Source organism: Agelaius phoeniceus, chromosome 5 (genome assembly GCF_051311805.1).
Source record: "Agelaius phoeniceus isolate bAgePho1 chromosome 5, bAgePho1.hap1, whole genome shotgun sequence".
In the NCBI taxonomy this organism is placed as follows: Eukaryota; Metazoa; Chordata; class Aves; order Passeriformes; family Icteridae; genus Agelaius; species Agelaius phoeniceus.
In genome coordinates this window covers 35,576,139-35,595,586 of record NC_135269.1, presented here as the reverse complement: position 1 = coordinate 35,595,586, position 19,448 = coordinate 35,576,139, and the positions used below count along the sequence as shown (strand labels likewise).

General features: G+C 36.5%; 1 protein-coding gene across 10 annotated transcripts in view; it reads left to right on the top strand.

The window, feature by feature from the left end:
- The window catches only part of NAV3 (neuron navigator 3), a 512,854-nt gene that overhangs the window by 468,165 nt on the left and 25,241 nt on the right, over nt 1–19,448 (top strand). For all 10 annotated transcript variants that reach the window (XM_077178804.1, XM_077178805.1, XM_077178799.1 and 7 more), the window contains 6 exons: nt 136–188; nt 4,815–4,838; nt 7,127–7,204; nt 15,834–15,917; nt 17,580–17,691; nt 18,971–19,092. In XM_077178804.1, coding sequence (XP_077034919.1) covers nt 136–188; nt 4,815–4,838; nt 7,127–7,204; nt 15,834–15,917; nt 17,580–17,691; nt 18,971–19,092 — 473 coding nt within the window. The remainder of the gene's footprint in view (nt 1–135; nt 189–4,814; nt 4,839–7,126; nt 7,205–15,833; nt 15,918–17,579; nt 17,692–18,970; nt 19,093–19,448) is intronic.

Sequence of the window (19,448 nt, the reverse complement as noted above, 5' to 3'; positions counted from 1 at the left end):
ATTCTATACTGATAGCTCATAATTGCTCTTTGTGGAAAACTGGTTCTCATTTTAAAAATTTGTTTACTTATTGAGCTATATGGGGGAAATTTTATGCTTTCAGCAATATTTCATGTTATTTTCCTTTTCTTAAAGTACATGGGTCCTCATTATCACTTGTCTCCAGCACATCCTCTCTCTACTCTACGGTGAGTATCAATATTTTAGAAAAAAGTTCTGCCTGCCTCTGTTCTTGATCATGGTTTGTGAAAATTTCAGTACTTTGAGATCTAGGAGAATTAGAATTTTACTGCAATAAAGTAGGAATGTTTGTTTTCAGCTTTGTACTACAGCATACTATTTTAGAAAACATTGTTTTCACCTTTTTATGTGAATTGTTTATTAATGTTTAAAATCATTCAGTATACATTTTGAAAGCTAAAAAGAAAGGTGAAAGTCCAAGAGTGTCTCTCTTATGGGGGTCTTTATGCTATTGTAGTTGACCATTTTGAATCATTTTGCTTACCTTCAGCTACTGCATAATTTAGAAAATTATTTCTCTCCTGGCCTTGTTTGAGGTAAACTTCTTGAAAACCACAAGATTGCCTTAGGTTAAGGGAGATGTAATTTGGAGTTTAAGTGTCTAGTGATTTTACTTGCAAGTGGCAGCCTTTAAGTGTTATTTACAAAGAGAAGAAAATAACTTTCTAAAACTTTAATCTTCATTACTTAGATTAATTAGATTGAATAATAGTCTGTTTCTATCTCCGGAAGTTGTTCTGGGATTGATTTTTTTTCCCTCTGTTTTATTTTTTGGTTTGTTTCGTTGTTGTTGTTTTTTTTTTTTAACGTTATGGGGGATTTTTTAATATATTTTGCATCATTTTTTGCTTTGGTTGTTCTACTAACAAGAAATCATCCATAGGGAGCAGTTGAACATGTTTGGTCATTACCTTGCTGATGCACAGCAGTTGCTTTGCAACCTCCTCACGAACTACAACTAGATGCTGCAGGAACCCCTTTTCACAGAACAACAACCCACTTACCTGCTTTCATCCCATGCATTCATCAATACCGTGTGTCCTCTCCATGTGTCCAGCTCTTGAGTGGTGTCAGCTGACATTCCAGAGATGGACTCCTCTACCCAGAGCCAGTTCTTGCCTAGGAATACCAAGCTCCTGCAGTTTGTTGATTTGTAGCACATGGTAGCTCTGTCACAATGCTAAACTCACATTAGCTTGGGAAGTATGTTGTATCCATGCACAATGGTGCCTCTCCTAGCTCTGTTAAATCATAAAAAGGTTCTTTCAAGGGCATATCTAAAACACCAAGTACATATGCCTTAGGTTTTTCCAGGCCTTAAACTGCAAGTTGCAAGTCATTCCAGTCCAGACCAGTCCTGAATTATTTGGAAGCAGGAGAGGGGAGGTGAAGGTGGGAGATGTAGAATGTGTATACAGGCTGGCTACATGTGAGGCATGACTTACAGTCAGAGTTAAGCTTCTCACTTATGTTTTAGTGGTTGAAAAAATCTTTAGAACTATTTCCTTGTCTGTGAGACACTAATATTAGTTTGCATGGGAAGGTGTTTCAAAAATTATAATTCAAGCTTTGATGTCAAATTTTAGAAGAATGTTATGAAACTGATAGATGAAAAAAATCAAGCTGTAAAGTGACACAGGATGCTTTCAGCACCCAGTAAGTGAGTAACTCTGAAATATCTGTGTTCTGATGTTGTGTAATGTAGCAAGAATTTACTAATACTTACTATTTATATAACCTTTTATATTTCAACGGAGTATCTTGGAAATATTAACTAAACCCCATGATATTAAAGAGTGGTATTTTCCCTGCAAAATAAACTTTAAACTGTTTACCCAGGTTCATACTATAAATATCTTCTGACTGTGAATTCACATTGCAGCTGAGCCCCACTCCTTAAGTAATGGATTATGTAGGCAAACTAATGGAAGCTGCAGAAAAATCTGAAAAGGGCCAGAAATAAATTTGGCATAAATAATTACTAGGATTGACTTTTAGCGAAGATTTCTGATCTGAATTTCTTCTGCTTGAGCCCTCTTTGAAAATGGTTTAAACTTTTCAGCAATAAATCAAAAGATGATGCACAAGTGGATTAGGAACCTGAAAAGTTTAACACCCAGTATCACATCAGCTGAGTGAAGAGAGCAATGGGATATCTTCACAGAGTTATCTCAATTAAATGTATTTATTAGATTTCTCAAGCATTGTCTTAAGCCTTAGTTCCAGTGTTTTCTGTGACCTAATCACTGGAGAAATTCAATCAAAGTACTAAATGAAGATCAAGACCTTCATGTATAATTACCAGAGGATAGTTGAAAATCTTCAAGTTATTCTCTGAAGATTGTTTCTTTGGGAATTAGAATATGAGATTCAGAAGAGACATTTCATTATTTTCTACCAGTGAATAAGTCCAGTGACACAGAAGTTCTGCATTCACTACTCTTTTCTGTATATATTGGCTCTCTTCTTGACTTGCATTTGGGTTTTCAGGACTTAACTTGCATAGATTGAAAATGGAGCTTGTAGCGATATGCATGTACAGCGACCTCCATTTTGTTTCAGAGAAAAATATACCATGTGAGCAGACATAGTAAACTGATTCAGTTTTGGCAGTGAATTCATTTAGCCCTGTGAGTAATTGAAAAAATTATGATAGGTTGTCTCCATTTTCAATCTCCCCCTGCTCAGTAGGTGAAACACTTAATTTTTCCCATATTTAGTTAATTGCCAATTTCCTACTCTGGCTCTCAGCATTAGCTACACTTTGACTCCCTAGGCCTCATTGATTGTGCTAGGCTGTGCTCAGAGGAGTTCTATAAGGACATGTCATTTGTACCTTAATGTTCTAAGACTTCAAAGAAAGAAAAATAATCCTTGCAAGGATGGGATGCATGCATATAATGCAGAAGTAGAGTAAGAAAAAGAATTTTCTTCCTTTTAGAGCCTATTGGAACAATGGCTGAGTCCTGGGTTACAATGGTGTGAGCATAAACTTAAGTAAAAACTACTGAGATGCTTTTGATTGTCAGATTCTATTTTTTTAAGCTGGTCCAAAATCCTGGTCTTTCTCATTCATTTACTTCCTTCACTGCCCACAAAATCTGACTTGTGAGAGCCAGCTCTCTGAACTTGGGGAGAGGCAACACTTCCTTGTGCATTGAGGGAGTTGTCTGGTAAGGACATGTAGCAGTGCTTTCATCAGCAGGTTTGGTGCTCCAAGGACCATGTCCCCACATGGCAGTTCTAGGAAAAAGTCACCAACCCTAATTTTTTGCTTTTGTTGTCAAAGAAGAAATTATGAGGCCATCGTGACCTCAATCCCTTTGTGACCCTCCATGCACTACATATTTCATGTAACAATAATGGGAATAGAATATAATTTTTTTTCTGTAGGCAGATCTTCTTTTTGTAAATATTGATCAGAAAGTTAGTGTGTCACATCAGTGATGAGGAAAAAATCATTATACTAAATTATCCTCACATAGCGATGTGTCAGGTATTAAAGTAGTTTGAGCCAAAAGCATTTCTAAGTGTTGCCAAGGTAAATATCATAGGATCACAGTCTGTTTAGGGACTGCTAACAGATAAGCATGTATGGAAAGAGGCATTTTCCAGAAGTCTTCTCCCCTTATGCAAGGTAAAGCAAAAAAAAAAACATTTCTGTCATAAATCATTAAAATCCTGACAACAAAATTAATGCCTAATACAGGCTCAAATTCAGCCATACTGATTTGTAATAACACAGTGTAAGACAGACAGTCCTATGCGAGAGAACTTTTGAAGTGCCCTTACCTTGGGTTTTCTCAGTGTTTCTAATGTTATTTAGAGATAATTGCTTAGCTACATTTCCCTTCTACTGCTTACTGTTCTCTTCCAGATAATGTAGACTGCTTCTCTGAACGTGGGCCGCTTCAGACCATGGGGTGGATTAATTTCCAGTTCATTAACTGATTCTTATTTTATGTTATGAAAGGGTTCCTTTCTTGTGTCATGCCAATCTTTTCCATTAGAATCCTACTGAAGCAAGATTTATCTGTCCACGAAATGTCTCCTTAACAGGACTGATCCAATGCTTAGAAACTGAATGACTTTCAAAGGTTTACCTTGCAGTGGTTTAGTTTCTTAGCTTGTTGAAAAAGGCTGCTGAGTAAAAAGTTTCAATATATGACACAAGACATTGCAATATGGAAAATACTTAAATTATTAAATAATATTAACAAGTTTAATTGAAAACTTTAACATGCCTTGATAGCCCTTAATATTTTGGTCAGTACTCTGTATAGAAGAAATTACATTAAAATGCAAGTTTCCCTCCCCTTTCCCAATGTATGTTTTACTGGTATGCTGTCAACTTCTCTTATCAGAGATTACATATTATCATATTAGGAACATGCCTTGGTATGCAGTAAAGCAAATTTAAATCCAGGAGCGCTAATAATCATTGCAGCATAAATGGTTTTTTGTGTCAGATTAAGGCCCATGCAGTGAGAGCATAGTAAATTTTTGTTTGTATCTTAGAAATGTAGCTGCAGTTTCTGCAATTCTGGTCCTGCTCTCCCTTTCTCCACCATTTCATTTTGTCAGTACACTGGCAAACTCTTTGGGCTTTCAGCTGGAGCTTTGCCAAGCAAGCTGAAAAGAGTTCCATTTATTGTTTTTACTGGATACCTTCCTTTAATGTAATGGATGCGTGCAGCTATTCATTTCACTTCAGCGCGGCTGGCTTTTATGTTCTATTACCACAATTATGTTGCACACTGATTCTGAGCCATTTCTTCTTTGTTTTCTTCCAGGCAGAAGAAAAGGCACATTCAGAGGTAAGAACTTTTCTTCATTTTTATACTTCTGTATTGCTTACATTATTTTTTAGTTTATTGTTTACCTGCTTTGGCTAAACTGTGTAGTTGGTGGGGAAAATACACCCTGTGTCTTTGCATCATCTTTTAAGAAATACTGGTGGAAACCTGGTGCAGCTTTTAGTTAACTAGAAGGTGTTTTCTTAGCATTGTGCTGAAGAAAGTCTCCTGGCTGTCATTCTGAAAAGATGAAAAGAATCAGTAAGAACTGGGCGTTGAGTGGAGGAGTTGAGATAGGTCTGATTTCAGACTTAATACCACTCTGTGCAGGATCTAAGGAATTGTGTGATTCAAGGTAAGGTGCTACCTTTCAGGAGGAAAAATACTTCAAATGATCGCTTTGAACTTCTCTCCCTCACATTTTGAATTATATTAAATTTCTGAAACTGACCACTTTGATGGATTTCAGAGCAATGCAGATTGATTTCAGATATAAATCAAATTTGACATGGAAAATAGCTTCTTTCTCCTCACAATGTATAAGAATGGGTGACAAGCCTGGGTCAGCAGCTGGATACAATTACAGCCTTTCTCAAAATGAAGTCCTGATTGTATTAAAAGGGCACCAAAGAGTAGCTGCAATAAAATACAGCACCAAGGGGTGCATTTCCACTTCACAGAGCTACATGCCTTCCAACTCCTGCGTTTATGCTGCTCCTATTTTTACTATTCTAATCAAAGAAAAAGTCAACAAAAAGATATTTTGAAGACATTGAACAAATAAACATATCCTTCCCTCCTTGCTGCAGTATATTTCAATATAATTTCGTCTAAGCTCACATCTCTTTAAGTTAAAACAAAAGAGCTAAAGAGGCATATTATAGCTCAGTAGTGTAAATTCCAGTTCCTCATTTTATTGCCTTTTCTGTAGGTCTGAATATAGAAAATAAACAACATTTCTTTCCTGTGTATTTCTACATGATATTTTCTCAGTATCTGGGTCTGCTTGAGATGCTCTTAGAGATGTTGGACAGTACTTCATGAGACCTACCTTCGTGAATTTGCAAGAGCATGATGAAAGTGTAGCTTAAGCTGAAATGTCAAACAATTTCATTTAAAACCAAAAGAGAAAACTTGGAAAAATAAAAGGGTCAGTCCAGGATGGAGAACAGCTCGATAATCTGCCCCTGTTGCACTGAGCTAGTGTAAATGACTGAGCTATTTTTGCATTATAGAAGTACAGGAACATGTTCATGTTGCTTGTACAGTATTTCTTGTTGGTTTTCATGGGAGTTATAAAACTAAAGTACTGCAATGGTCTTTACTAGTGACTGTAAATGTTCCCTTTCCTAGGCTGGTTTTACCCATTTTATTTCTCTTGTCTGAAATAATTTACATCTGAATATGAGAGGCTCTTCAAAGTGAAACTCCATGCTGTGCTTGATTTCAGTACAGTGCCCAGAAGTCCCTGTAAGATCTCAAATAGGGTTAAATGGGCTTAAAATTATGTGCAAGCTTCATGTTAGGTATCTACACCAGCTGAAATGGAAACATGTTTTTCATAAGGATTCTGTTTTTCATTAAAGGATAAAAGGGTCTTGAGTTTATTTTCATGTCAACAAGCACATTTAAAGCTACATTTATTTTTTTTAAGTTGGCAAGTAAGTTTTTGAATACTATATAAGATTTAAAGAGGTTGCATGTTTGAATTTCAGGGACTGTAGGAAGCATATTTTAGAGAAAAAAAAAATACTACTTTACCTCACTTATTTTTAGACATCCCTAAAGAAGAATCTTGTGTCTGAGGTAGACATCAAAGCCTTCTTCATGCCAGGCAGCATGAGAGTACATTTTTCACATTATCTTTGTCTACTGTAGACATTCAACATATGTTGGTTGCATCATGTCTACAGTCAGGCACAGCGAACCTCACCCAAATGCACTCGTGTTTCAAAACCTCAGGCTACATCTCCTTGATTGCACTAAGCATATGTTTGGGACTTGTGGGATTTCGTAAAAACTTATGACATTTCCCTTGCAAAAAAGGATAATACATACAAAGTAATTAAGCATTTACCCATGTGCGCTCCCTTAACTTAAATCCTGGCTCATACACCGGTTGAGTGCTAGAAAACAGTTGGAGCAACACTGGGCTACAACTTCTAATAATTTGTATTTCTGGACAGTTCTGAGATTAAAATTTGAAGCTAAGACATTGTAAATCTATTGATTGTCTCTCAAGAAAACATACAAAATAACCACAACAAAAACATTGCTGAATTACTGACAACAGTCTGTTGTTTCTTTAGCAAATTCAGAAACTACGGAGAGAGTTGGTTGCATCACAGGAGAAAGTTGCTACCCTTACTTCTCAACTTTCAGCAAATGTAAGTATTTTTGCTTGTGATGATAAGTAGTATCAACGAATACATTACCAATTGCTCTTCCTCAACACATAGTCTTGGAGACATTTACTATTTATTTATTTAGGGTTTTTGTTTTCCAAGTTAATGACTTAATTGAATTTCTACATTGTCCCAGCTTCAAGAAAAACTAATCTTGTGGAAATGGAAAGTAGGCAGTGTATTGGAATATTATCCCAATATTACCAGGTGGAACGTGCCTGGGCACGTCTGACCCTCGCTGCTGGACCAAAGGTGGCAGCTGTGGTATTTCACCTCAGAGACACCTTTGGCTGGCTGGAAGTTGCAGTTAGGCACTTGGAACAAGTCCAGGCATGGTAGAAACTCAGTTTACCTCTGATGGAAAGGCTCCAGGCTAGGTGAAGAGGAAAAGGAGACAGATTTGCAGAGGGTTTAATCCAGAGTTTTATTCCAGGGTCAGAGAGCTCTGAATCTTGGTAACAGCTCCACAGAATCCTGACTGCGTGGGCGCGTCTCTTTTTAAGCCTGGGGAAAGGGGGAGGGGAAGGGGTAGGTGTGCCACCAACCAGGTGGGAGCGGGGGAGTCTCAGGGGACAATGACACCTAGACTGGCCAACGACCCCAGGGCTGAGAAGCATCTTTTGAACTGCACCAACCAGACAATGGCCTTGCTGGAATGTTAAGATTGACTGACAGCACTTAGCAAGGAGGCGAGGGGGAGGGGAAGGGAGAAGGTATTGCCACACCTGGGAGCTGAAACAGGAAATGGCATCATACTGCAACAGCAGTGGAAATGGAAAGTTTCCACAGTTTGAATGTGACAGTCCTACCCTGTTAAGTTTCATCCTTTTCTCAGAATCAATTTTAACAAATGGCCAAAAGTAAGGAGACACAACCAAAGAAAGGCATGATTTGCATATTCTAATAGAATTCATGCGTGTTTAATTTCACAAAGACAAACCCTGCAAAATGCAGTCAGGTGTGAAGGGAAGCACAGTCTACAAGTGTATATAGGATTTATATGCTACAAGAGTAGTGCTGATATATAACTAATTAAAACTGGGCTATTTCACAGAGCTTCCTGGTGTTCCTTCAGATTAACATATATTGGTAATATGAGTTATGGAACGTGTTATCTGAAAATAATGCCAGATACAGAATGCAAGCGACAATCCTGTCTAGTTGATGTGGTTTCAGGAGAAGTTACTGAACAATCTCTCTTTGAAGCGTAGGTGTCCTGGATATTTAGATTTATAAATAAGTGCTGATTTCAAAGAAATTATTTCATGTTGTGAGAAAATAATCTCTAGCTCTGTGAAAGCTGCTTGTTTGTGTGTGACTTCCACACATGAAAATGTGGAAAAGCTATGCTGAGCACTTTCTTCTCTGTTCAGATAGCTGCAGGGCACCCGTGTTTGTGCATCTGTAGCAGTGTAGGTTGCCATACTCTTCTGAGTACTGGGAATGAACTAGTGAATCAGATGATGTGGGACATTGCAATGTTTGTAAATTCAAAATCTGGATTCTGGGTTGGGTTTTTTCATTTGAGAATGTATAGCTAGAGTAGCCAGCATATCTGTATTGGGTTTGGGGCTCCTTCATTCACAGGTTTTAGACACTGACCTTCATTTTTACCAGTTTGGGCAGTTCTTCATTCATCTATCCTGAGAGCAACAAACTAAAACCCAAACTGAGAGCAGAGAAGAGCTAAAATAGCATTCTTTGGGTAGGTGTATTTGCTAGTGAGTCTGTTGTTCTCTGCAGGGCCCTTTTCTTTCCACAAAAAATGCAGAGGTGCAGCAGCAGTGGGGAGCACAGGAAGGTGATTCCTGGCTGGACTTGTGACACAGCACAATCACAGACATGCCCATATCTACTCTGAGTGCCCTGGTGTTATCCAAAGGAGTTGTCTTGATTCCAGCAAGCCCCTGATTTAGTGAAAGATGTATCTGCCCCCAGTCAGAAGTTGGACTAGATGATCATTAAAGGTCCCTCCCAAACCAAACCTTTTCATTATTCTAAATCGAGGTGTCATATCAGTTAAATTAAATTGTTTGCCTTTGGTGAGCTTGTACTCAGTGCCTGTTCCAGGTGATAATTCAGGGCCCCTGACACCACTCCTCTCTTTATTCTGCAGGTAGAAAAACAATTTTCCCTTCCCTCCTTTCACTGGCTCAGAACAGAAACACCAGCAGATTCTTTCTAACTGCTGTGTTGAAAGGGAGAGTTGAAAGATTACTCAATCTCCGTCACTTTTCAGTCAACCCAGAAATGCTGCAGTCTATAATATGGCAACAAGTGCAATAATGTCAGAGCGTTCTCTGCAGCTGAGGAAATTAAGCCATTGTTTTGTTTGTTTGGACAAACTGTGTCCTATCTCTCCTCAGTCTTATTTAGAAGTCCTTCACGATTCCTCTGGCCAATACGACTTTCTATTAAATAAACACCATACAGGATGGTTTCTAATAACATTATTTATTCTAGACAAATTCGAGTCAAAGCCAGGTCCACGCTATAATTAGATTTTATCCATAATTCAAAGAAACTGAGCTAAGTTAAAAATGGGTATTTTGGCTTGGTTTTTACTCAAACTAAATCAGCTGCGTGGGTAAGAAATAAATTTGGGTTGATCTGTATAAATCAGACTGGATTGTTGGGAATCTGTTCCTATATGCTGCCTCTGGGCTTCTGAACAGCTAGGAAGAATGCTTTTCTATGGATCTAACTGTAAGGACATTTTCAATAGGATGGATAAATATATATGCATAGACATCTGGTTTTCCTATCCAGAAGTACCACATTTGGTTAATTTAATCATGTTCTTTTGACTGTTACACACCTTCTAATCCATCTCCATGGAGATACTCTTTAAACTCTAAACCTATAAGCAAACCTAAGGCTGATCCATTTTGCACATGCATTTTTTAAATGATACAAGAGAAATCTTTCCTCTTGCCAAATCCCCAACATGTAGAAATTCCTTCAAAATTAAATTTTTCAGGAGCAGAAAATGTAGAGGCTTCAAAATCCCTAGGCATGAAAAAAATTATATTCACAATGAATACCATCTTTAAAAAAACATAGATATTACTAGATATTGGGAGTAAATATTTTTGGCAGGATGTTCTCATGAGAGACATACTTTACAAAACCAAAAAATTGTGAAGTATTTTACAATAAACCTGGTCCTGAATTAATTTTCTGCTGTTTCTGGTACAGAACTTGTAAAGTATTAAAACAACACTTCCACATGAATCCAAACAATCAAAAGAGACTGCTTTTTAGCACTCCTTCTGTCAGTCCTTCAAGCATTTTACGAGAAGAAATTTTACAAAGTATCTCTTAAACATCAGCAATAAAATCCAGGTTGAAAGCGGAGAGTATATTAAACTATTTAATTGTGATACAACCACTGAAATTTATTTAATTACAGAATTGATGTTTAAATGCCACATATTAAGTACTTTTCCTGAAAATTCTGAGAATTATTAACAAAAAATTGATTTAACTTGGCAAACTTACAGAAAACCTAGATGGCTTTCTAGATTTCATGAACGTGTACTGCCTTTGCAATGTGTTCCTTTTGTGTATTCATTTATCATTTATTTTGTAGTCTAAGAGACTACATATTTCAGCGCTCACTGCCTTTTAAAGGAGAAGTATTCCTAATCACAAAAATCTGGAATTTATTCTCAGAGAAGAAATCAAATCTCTACACGGATAATACTACTGTGACCCATTTTGAGTCATGCTTGCTCATCGGGAAGGCTAAGTCTTGAACGAACATTAAGTTTAATTCAGAAAAGTTTGATCACTGTCTGTCTTCTCTGGCAGACAGAGAACTGTATGAACAGGCTATCTTTTGTGGTGCTTTGCTAATGAGAAAAATGCTCAGTCCTTTTTGATGCTTTTGCTGCAAATGCATTCCTCTTAGCATTAGTACTTAGTGTTAGTCCTGAGCCCCTCCTAATTTCCATACCTTCACTGAAAATAGGCAGCACTTTTTGCCTTGATGTGGTCTGGAGAAAGAAAGTGTTAATAGCCAGAAATCCTGTTCCTTCAAAGCTCCATCTAGATGTGAATTTTTTGTTAGCATTTCCCTCTGTAGAACTGAGCAAAAGTACTGTATGTGAGTGAAAAAAAGAGCACCTTATTCAGCTCATTTCAACACTATTTGTTCCTTTCTTTGCTTCTCCATAGAAGACTGTTGGTGACGTTATTATATAAGTCATTAAAAGACTGGCAGGTTGAAATTTGACCTCTTCAATCAAGGCTTTGGTTGATACATTATTTTATACCAAAATCTGTCAATTGGAAGTTACAGCATTTCTCAGGCATTACTGAAAACTCTGCTAAAAATTTTATTATTTGGTTTGACTGGTTGTTCAGTTTTCGTTGGCTGGACTCAAGTACTATGCTTGACTTCAGCAGTTTATTTCATTTGATTAACCTCAAAGGGCCAAAGTGTTGCCTGCATATGATTAAATTCAAGCTGGGTCCAGCTGTCGTTTGGATGCTTAATTTACAGATTTTCTCTGAGATTCTTGCTTTACCCCTGGCATCTGTCTCAGTGTGGCTGAAGGGTAAATCTCAATACTAATTCAGAAAGGGCCTGTTTTCAGTGCAGAAAATGTCCAACCAGCAGACTCCGTATGTGACTGACAAGGGCTCAAATTCCAGTGAGCAGCCTGACCAAGCCTGTTCAGAGGGACTTTGATCAGACCTTTGTACTTATAAAGCTGAAGGGTGCATGCTTGCAAGCTGTAGTAGAGCCAGGATGCCAGTAGAAAGCGGAGGGGGTGTGCTGGCTAATGCTCTTGTTTGGCCAGCTCTGAACCGCTATCCTACAGCCAAGCAACAAGATGCTAGCAGGCAGCAAACAGAAAAGGCCACCAGATCTACAGTTGCTGCTTGCAATCAGCCCCATCTCTTCTGGCCTTTCACACCTCCTTTCATTCAGCCTTGTCAGGTGGGAGGCACTTTATTTATTTACCTTTGTTTTATAAATCCGAATGCCGAAGGTCAAATCCCAAAGTGTGTTGGAAGACAGATGTTTCATATGTGTATGTCATGTTCAGGATAGGCTGTAAACCTAAGCTGAGGTATCTGGGGCTTGCCTGGCTGGGATAGTTTACTAAGGAAATGGTTAAAATCAAATCTGTCATCTTAGCACTGAAGTCATTCCCTAATCATACATCTCTTTGACTATTTCCAGTGGGCATTTCGCATGTTAATAGAGGTCAAAATTAACTCATATGTGAACGATATCTACAGATTAAGAGCTGTATATCTATGTATCTTATATGTATGTCATTTTAATGATGGATATATTTTGCTGCAGGCATACTTCAGGTAATGCCCAGTTACTTAACTCTAATTCCAGGATGTCTTTTTTTCAAGTATAAATACTGTATTCAATTTTGAAGACATATTTTTACTTTAGAATGAGCATTATATAAAGCACATATAATAATTCAGGCTACTCTTTGAAGTATTGCAAGGATGTGTGTAGTCCATGAATGAAACTTCTGAAACGAACACAGAGAATTTTAAGGTGTGAGAGACTGGCTGTATCTTAAAAAAAAACCAAAACAATACCTGAATATTTTTACAAGAATGAAAGAATGGAAACTTCTAGATAAATTTAATCATCCTCAGAAACTGAGGATTAACAATCCAATCAAAATAAATTACCAAATTTTTAAATGTAAAAAAAGTTTCTAATTAGAATTTTTAATTTCTAACGAACATTATTAAAGACACAGATTTTTCTTTCTCTTTGCTTTGTTTTATGAATTATTCTGCATTTAACTGTTTAAATGTGAAAGCTGATCTCAAATGGAAATACATACATATGTTTTATGTATACTTCAACACACACATATAAGTATACCGATAATTTAGCCTTTTTGAAACTAAATTTTCTTATTTTATTGTATAGTATTTCTGTAGGGAAAATCTGCTTAAGTTTTCAAGTCATAGCTCCTAGACGGCTGAGGAAATGAATATTAACTACCATGGAGAAAGAACAGTTTATTACTCTGAATATAAAATCAATTCTTCAGTAGAAGAGTGTTATCTTGTAATAAACATTTAAAGTAATGAAAAATGCAATTAAAAGGTTTTCTTCTTGAATAGTTTATGGTCAATGGGACTCTGAATTACATTTCTTTAGTATTAGGAAATCAAGATCTAATAGTCTTTATTTGAAATGAGTTAAAAAAAATGCATCATCTTGATCCAATAACATTTATGATGCAAAAAGTTTGGTATAATATTCCAAGAAGGTAATGTTCTCTGTCACTGGGTGAATTTTAGCAAGAACCCTTGTGACATGGCTGTCTTTCTCTAAAGGCTGTCAGAAAATAACAGTTTCAGTGACCTTTGATGACATTTTTAATGCTGCTTTTTAGTACTTAATTTTTCCTGTAAGTTCTTTGTTGCCTATTCATGTACTATACGGGATGCATTTGTACCTATGGAACAGGAAAATACTTTACACAAGTATGCATAGTTTGGTACCAAAGTACTGTGGTTATTACAGTCTAATTTCTAGAAAAGGACAGAAGCAATGCATAATTAAACAAATTATTCCTTTTTCAAGCCCTTAGTCCCCACTGTAATTCTCAGAGTAAAACAGAACCATGGGCCATCAGCCAAGACATAGATTTTTTTATGAGGCAGGGAACAGTGAGCTCCATTAGTTTCCTGTTAAACAAAAGTAATGAAGAGACATTTGGCTAAAATTCTGTAGCAGTGCATCTATTTTGTCTCTGATAGTGTTCTGGGTGTGTGGTCATCATCTTTGGAAATAAAACGCCATAGATTAATCTGGATACTTTTAACGTGTAGCTAATTAATAAAGTTAAAAATAAGTTTAAAACCAGTTCTTTCTCAGAGGAATAGAGTAGTAAAAACAACCAAAGGCTGTAGTATTGATTGACAGGTTTCCAGGTTCATTTTATCAAAGATTTTAACTTCAAGAATGTGGCCTAAGTTATAAATGTTAAAATAGGAATATATACAATTATCTTCAAGAGATTCTATATTTGTCTAGTCTCATGTTTATCTGGAGTTAGTCCTTGTGGTATGTGTCCTTTACCACAAAAGTTATCCCTAAGATATCCCTGCAAATGCAGAAAGCAGGTTGATTGACCACTACACCTGTAAGTAATTGTGTATCTAAGTATACGAATAGTGTAGTTTACAAGGAGTAAACTTTTAGTAAGTTTGATAAGAATAAAATAAGAGGCTTTCAAGATACCTAAGTATTTTTAGCCATCCAAAATTATTTACAAGACACAAAAGTCACTCATCAGTATAACAGCTCTGAAGCAGAGATGCAGAAGTAGCCCACTATTATATATATGGTAATCTTATTCTATTTGAGGGATAATATACACAGCAAGGTGGCAAGAAGCTCTTTTCCCTCTCCTAAAATGCAGAACAAAATCCTTTTTGGACCATGTCTTTTCTTGATTTTACCTCAGATTCAGTACAACCACATACATTTAAACAATTTCAACTATGCTTGTAAAAGCATGCAAATCTGCAACTGAAAAATATGCCAGGCACTGTGTGTGCCTGAACTGCTATAATAAAAACTAAATTTTCTCCCTGAGGAAGCTCAGTTAATCCATTTGTGCATATAAATATGGTGGATTTGAGTTATATTTCCATGTGCCAATGTTTGGAGACTTTGTCTGTTACCACTTTTGAGATGGTAATGAGAAAATAAGCATTTCCCTATGCTTTTACTGTTTGATGTTGGGAGAGAAATGGACGGGATTATATAGACTTCCTTAAAAATTAAATCTTTACTTTTCCTTGGCTCTACTTTCTCTGGCTAAGCATATTGGGATTTTTATGACCATTTGCTCTTCTTTGCCCTACAAAGCTCAGTGCCAGTTAGATCTGATAAAGTATAATTTGTTTAAATTGAGTTTGCATACGGTGTAGGATGCTGCTTGTTTAAAAAATAAAAAAGAGAAAGAAGGTTTATTTTTTAAAATATTTTGGTCTGTTTGAACTCTATTGCTTTTTATACTGAGAAACAAGACTTCCAGTTTTCAGGATTTTATTTTGTTTTATATACTTATATTTGCACGTATTATAAATGTTATATTTATATTTTACAAAATATATTTTATACACACACAGACATATATGAGCAATATAATATTAATAGACTAAGCAATGACTCTTTATAAGACTGTGATATTTTTTGTTTAAGGCTTGGGATTTTTCTGAAGTGTTTTATTTCTGAAGTTAAAATTTGCTTTTCAAGATAAAGTGCTTGAATTCCTGTTTTGAAGTGTCCAGTAATTGAAAATAATTGCTTCTGGACTTCTCTTTGGGAGCAGACTACTTTTGGCTAATACATTAGTAAACTTAAAGCCAGGCCTTAAATCCATAATTCATTTCCAGGCAGAGATACCTGGGCTAATCTCACTGGGGGCTAAAGAAGCCTGAGGAACACTGGGTGCATTTGGCTGATTCATCTATCCAACTTAGCTCAGTCTGAGTTTGAACTAATATTAAAGAGCTGGAGAAAATGTGCTTGAAGGAAAAACAGACTTATAAAAATCAAATAGATCTGGGAAAATTGCCCTATGTTGTCTTTCTTTCACAGGCTCATCTAGTAGCAGCTTTTGAAAAAAGCTTGGGAAATATGACAGGCCGATTGCAAAGTCTAACAATGACAGCTGAACAAAAGGTAGGTTGGTCAAAGAGGATGCTTTACGGTAGAAAATATTCAGAAAATTATGTTAGAGTTTTGTTTAAAGAACACTGAAAGGAAAAAGGGACATCTGTGACAATAAGACAGATTTTTCTCTAATGGTTGCTGCGATCAGTTTTTCTCTAATGGTTGCTGCGATCAATGTCCAGCAGCATGTGGAAAAAACTATGCAGTATCAGGTTCACACAGATCTTATCATAAAACAGTTGGACACTAAAATCTTTCATTTCCAGAATTCAATGAAAACATGCATGACTTCAGGTTTACTCCATACTGAAGGATCCTGTAACAAAAATCTATCATAAGCTGCTGCAGTGCTTCATTCTGGCCTCCCAGCACCACCAGAACAATAGAATTTCAGGAAACAAAGAAGTTTAAGTAGAGAAAAATAGGTTAATTGAGAAAGTTAATGAAGGTTAGGCATCCTATCCAGAGGTAAACAGTTTGGGTTTTCACTTTTTCACTGTGCTATTTATCTAATGGGGGAAAAAAATTCTCTAAACCTGATACGAAGAAATTTAATGTGAGTCCTTTTACCAAGCTCAGGATTAAGAGGCTGCTTAGCTCCTTCCAGGATTGAACTTCTGCAACTTTCTACCCTTATGAATTTTCAACAATGTCCTATTAATGGAAAGGCCTCCTTGACCCAAACTGTGAAAGAATATGATTATCTGTGAGCTACTAGTCACCACTGGAGTCTGTAACTGTCTACAGAAATAACTTCAGAGTCTGGTTGAGCACCAGCAGATGAAATGTCGCAAGACTCATTGTGAACTGGATAGAAAATATTTGTATTGTTTGCTTTTGTTTCATCTTGGCGGGTAGGGGGGGAGAAAAAGAACACAGTCACAACAGAATTTTCTTAAAACCAAAACTTGTAACTATTTTACAAAGTATAAATCCATCAGGTTTTCTTTCCAGAAGGAGTTAAGCAGTGACATTGAAACAGATCATCTCCAAGTTTCTTTCCCTAAAGATTTAAAACTTATTCTTTTCCTTCTGTTCTTTTCTCTATTGTTGAGTTTAAATTCCTTTAACCCTAATTATATAGGAAGGAGACTGGAAGGACAGGGAATAATAAATAAAATATTGCTTATAAAAGCAATAATAAAATATATTTTCTAATAAAAATCAGCTGTGCATTCTGATACAGAACTTCCTGCACTCGAGTAATTTTACTTCAACTTGCAGGACAATTTCTATTAAACAGGGGCTTTTTAATTAAATTACTATTTAACAAATTAAATCTTTTTAATTCATCCATTAAACAGTAGCCTCACATATTAAAGGATGTACTTCAAATGGTTTCATTGTCTTTTGCAATAAAGTCATTGAGCTTTTCTTAATTGTATATTTTATAGTCAATTGAGACCCTTTTTAGATTACTCCTAATGAAAAAATGTTTTCTTCTTAAAAATAGCATGATTGCTTTATATAGGGTAAATGAAAAAGAATATGTTAGTTAACTTCAATATCTTTGGAGAGAAAGTATGCATTCTTTTTATTGTTGCCCTTTTGCTAACCCAAGCAATCCCATGATCTTTAATTTGAACACTCTTCCCTTGCAATTTTTTCTTTTAGCTTAGACAAACATTGTTCTTTTGCCATTATTTTGATCTCTCTTTGCTCTTCCCACAGGAATCTGAGCTTATAGAGCTAAGGGAAACCATTGAAATGCTGAAAGCCCAGAATTCTGCTGCACAAGCTGCTATTCAAGGAGCCTTGAATGGCCCCGATCATACCCACAAAGGTATGGGCTTGTCTTTATCAAAATAAATGCAGAAGTTCTCCCCAGGGGAAAAAGAAAGCTAAGTCACTACTTTTCTGTTGTTTGGGAACTCTGTTGTAAGGCAAAGCACATTCTGAAGTGAGTGGTAGGCATACTTGTGGTATTTCCAGAGCTGGAAACCTTGCCCAAGTTTCCTGTCTGCCAAACTTCCTGGAGCTTTATCTTCTTACAGCTGGGTGGCCAGGAATTGATCGAGAGTTAACCGCGTTCCTGCAACTGACTAATGAAGTACACCCAAGACACAAGTGAGGTCTTATGGTATAGCATGGTTAGAGCTTGGGAATCCAGTCAAAGTTGTAGCTTTGTAAATTGGTCTTCTAGTTGGTAAGAGACAGACTGACAACAGCTCAGCTCCTTCATGAAGTGCTAAATCAGTGCAGGAAAGCAGGTTTTAAACTCCTGTAATATCAATGTAATTTGTCATTACAGTTAGGCCGATATTGCATGATAAATATGTACTTCAAAAGTGCCTGCTGATAAGCAGCAGCAAAGGAATTACTTGAAAAAAAAATAATAATGGTATTCGTTTTTGAGAGTGTTATTGATCTTCCATTAGAGAGGTCATTATTTAGGTGTTTGCCTTAAGGTCATTTCACTGCATGGCTTGAGTGTAGCAAAGCAAATTTCTAGGAAGTAGAAAATAATCTAAAAAGTAATTTCTCTTGGTATTAGCGGGCATGTTCTGCAAGAATAATTTCCAGTGATTAAGATATAGTTATCAGAGATTTCTAAAAAATTGAAACTCAGAAGCCGCACCAACCATTTTTAATATTCTCTGCTTCCTGGTTATTTTGTTTCATTCATTTTTAATGAACTCCTGCCTGTTTCTTTCCATCAGGGTATATTAGAAGGTAGCATCTGAACACTGATTAGGGCTGCTACAAGTTGAGTAGTGCCTACACTCCTCAGAACTACAGTACATGTGGCACTGAAATGTCAAGTAATCCATGTGCTCAGTTCTGAGGATACACATGCATAGATTGCTGTGAAGGGTCATTGCCTTCAGGGCAAGAACAGCCTAGTTTGGAGAAGCCCTAAATTTTGGACTAATTGTATGCATCCCCCTCAGTCCCTATATGGTTTCTCACAGGCTTCAATAGCTTGAATCTGAGCCACTGCTAGCATCAATGCCATTTATGTTCATTTAGACTGCCTTTGAGGAGGCAGATGATACATAAATATGAATTAATATTATTATTATTATCTTGAAACAGAGTTCACAGTAACTTCTTTTCTTTAGATTTACGTATAAGGCGACAACATTCTTCAGAGAGTGTTTCCAGTATCAACAGCGCTACAAGTCATTCCAGTATTGGCAGTGGTAATGATGCTGATTCCAAAAAAAAGAAAAAGAAAAACTGGGTGAGTACTCAGCAGGTTTAAGCCTCTCTTTTAGCTATTATGTCATTTACTAGTGTCTGAGTAACATAATGGTTCATTTCATCTACAATGTTCTTGTGGGGCCAGATGGATATGAAGAAATGCATGTGTATCCGTACTGTGACACTACCAGCAAACTAAAAAGTTTTGAATATCAGCAAGGTTTAATTTGCATAAGTCAGAGTAATTAAAACAAAAGTACAAGCAACAATTACAACAACAAGAAAACAACAACAACATCATAAATTTAAAATAGCTATTGTGACCAAAAACCACCTCTGGGCCACATTGAAACCCTGTTTGATTTTTCTTCACTTGGAGTTTGGTTCAAAAGCTTG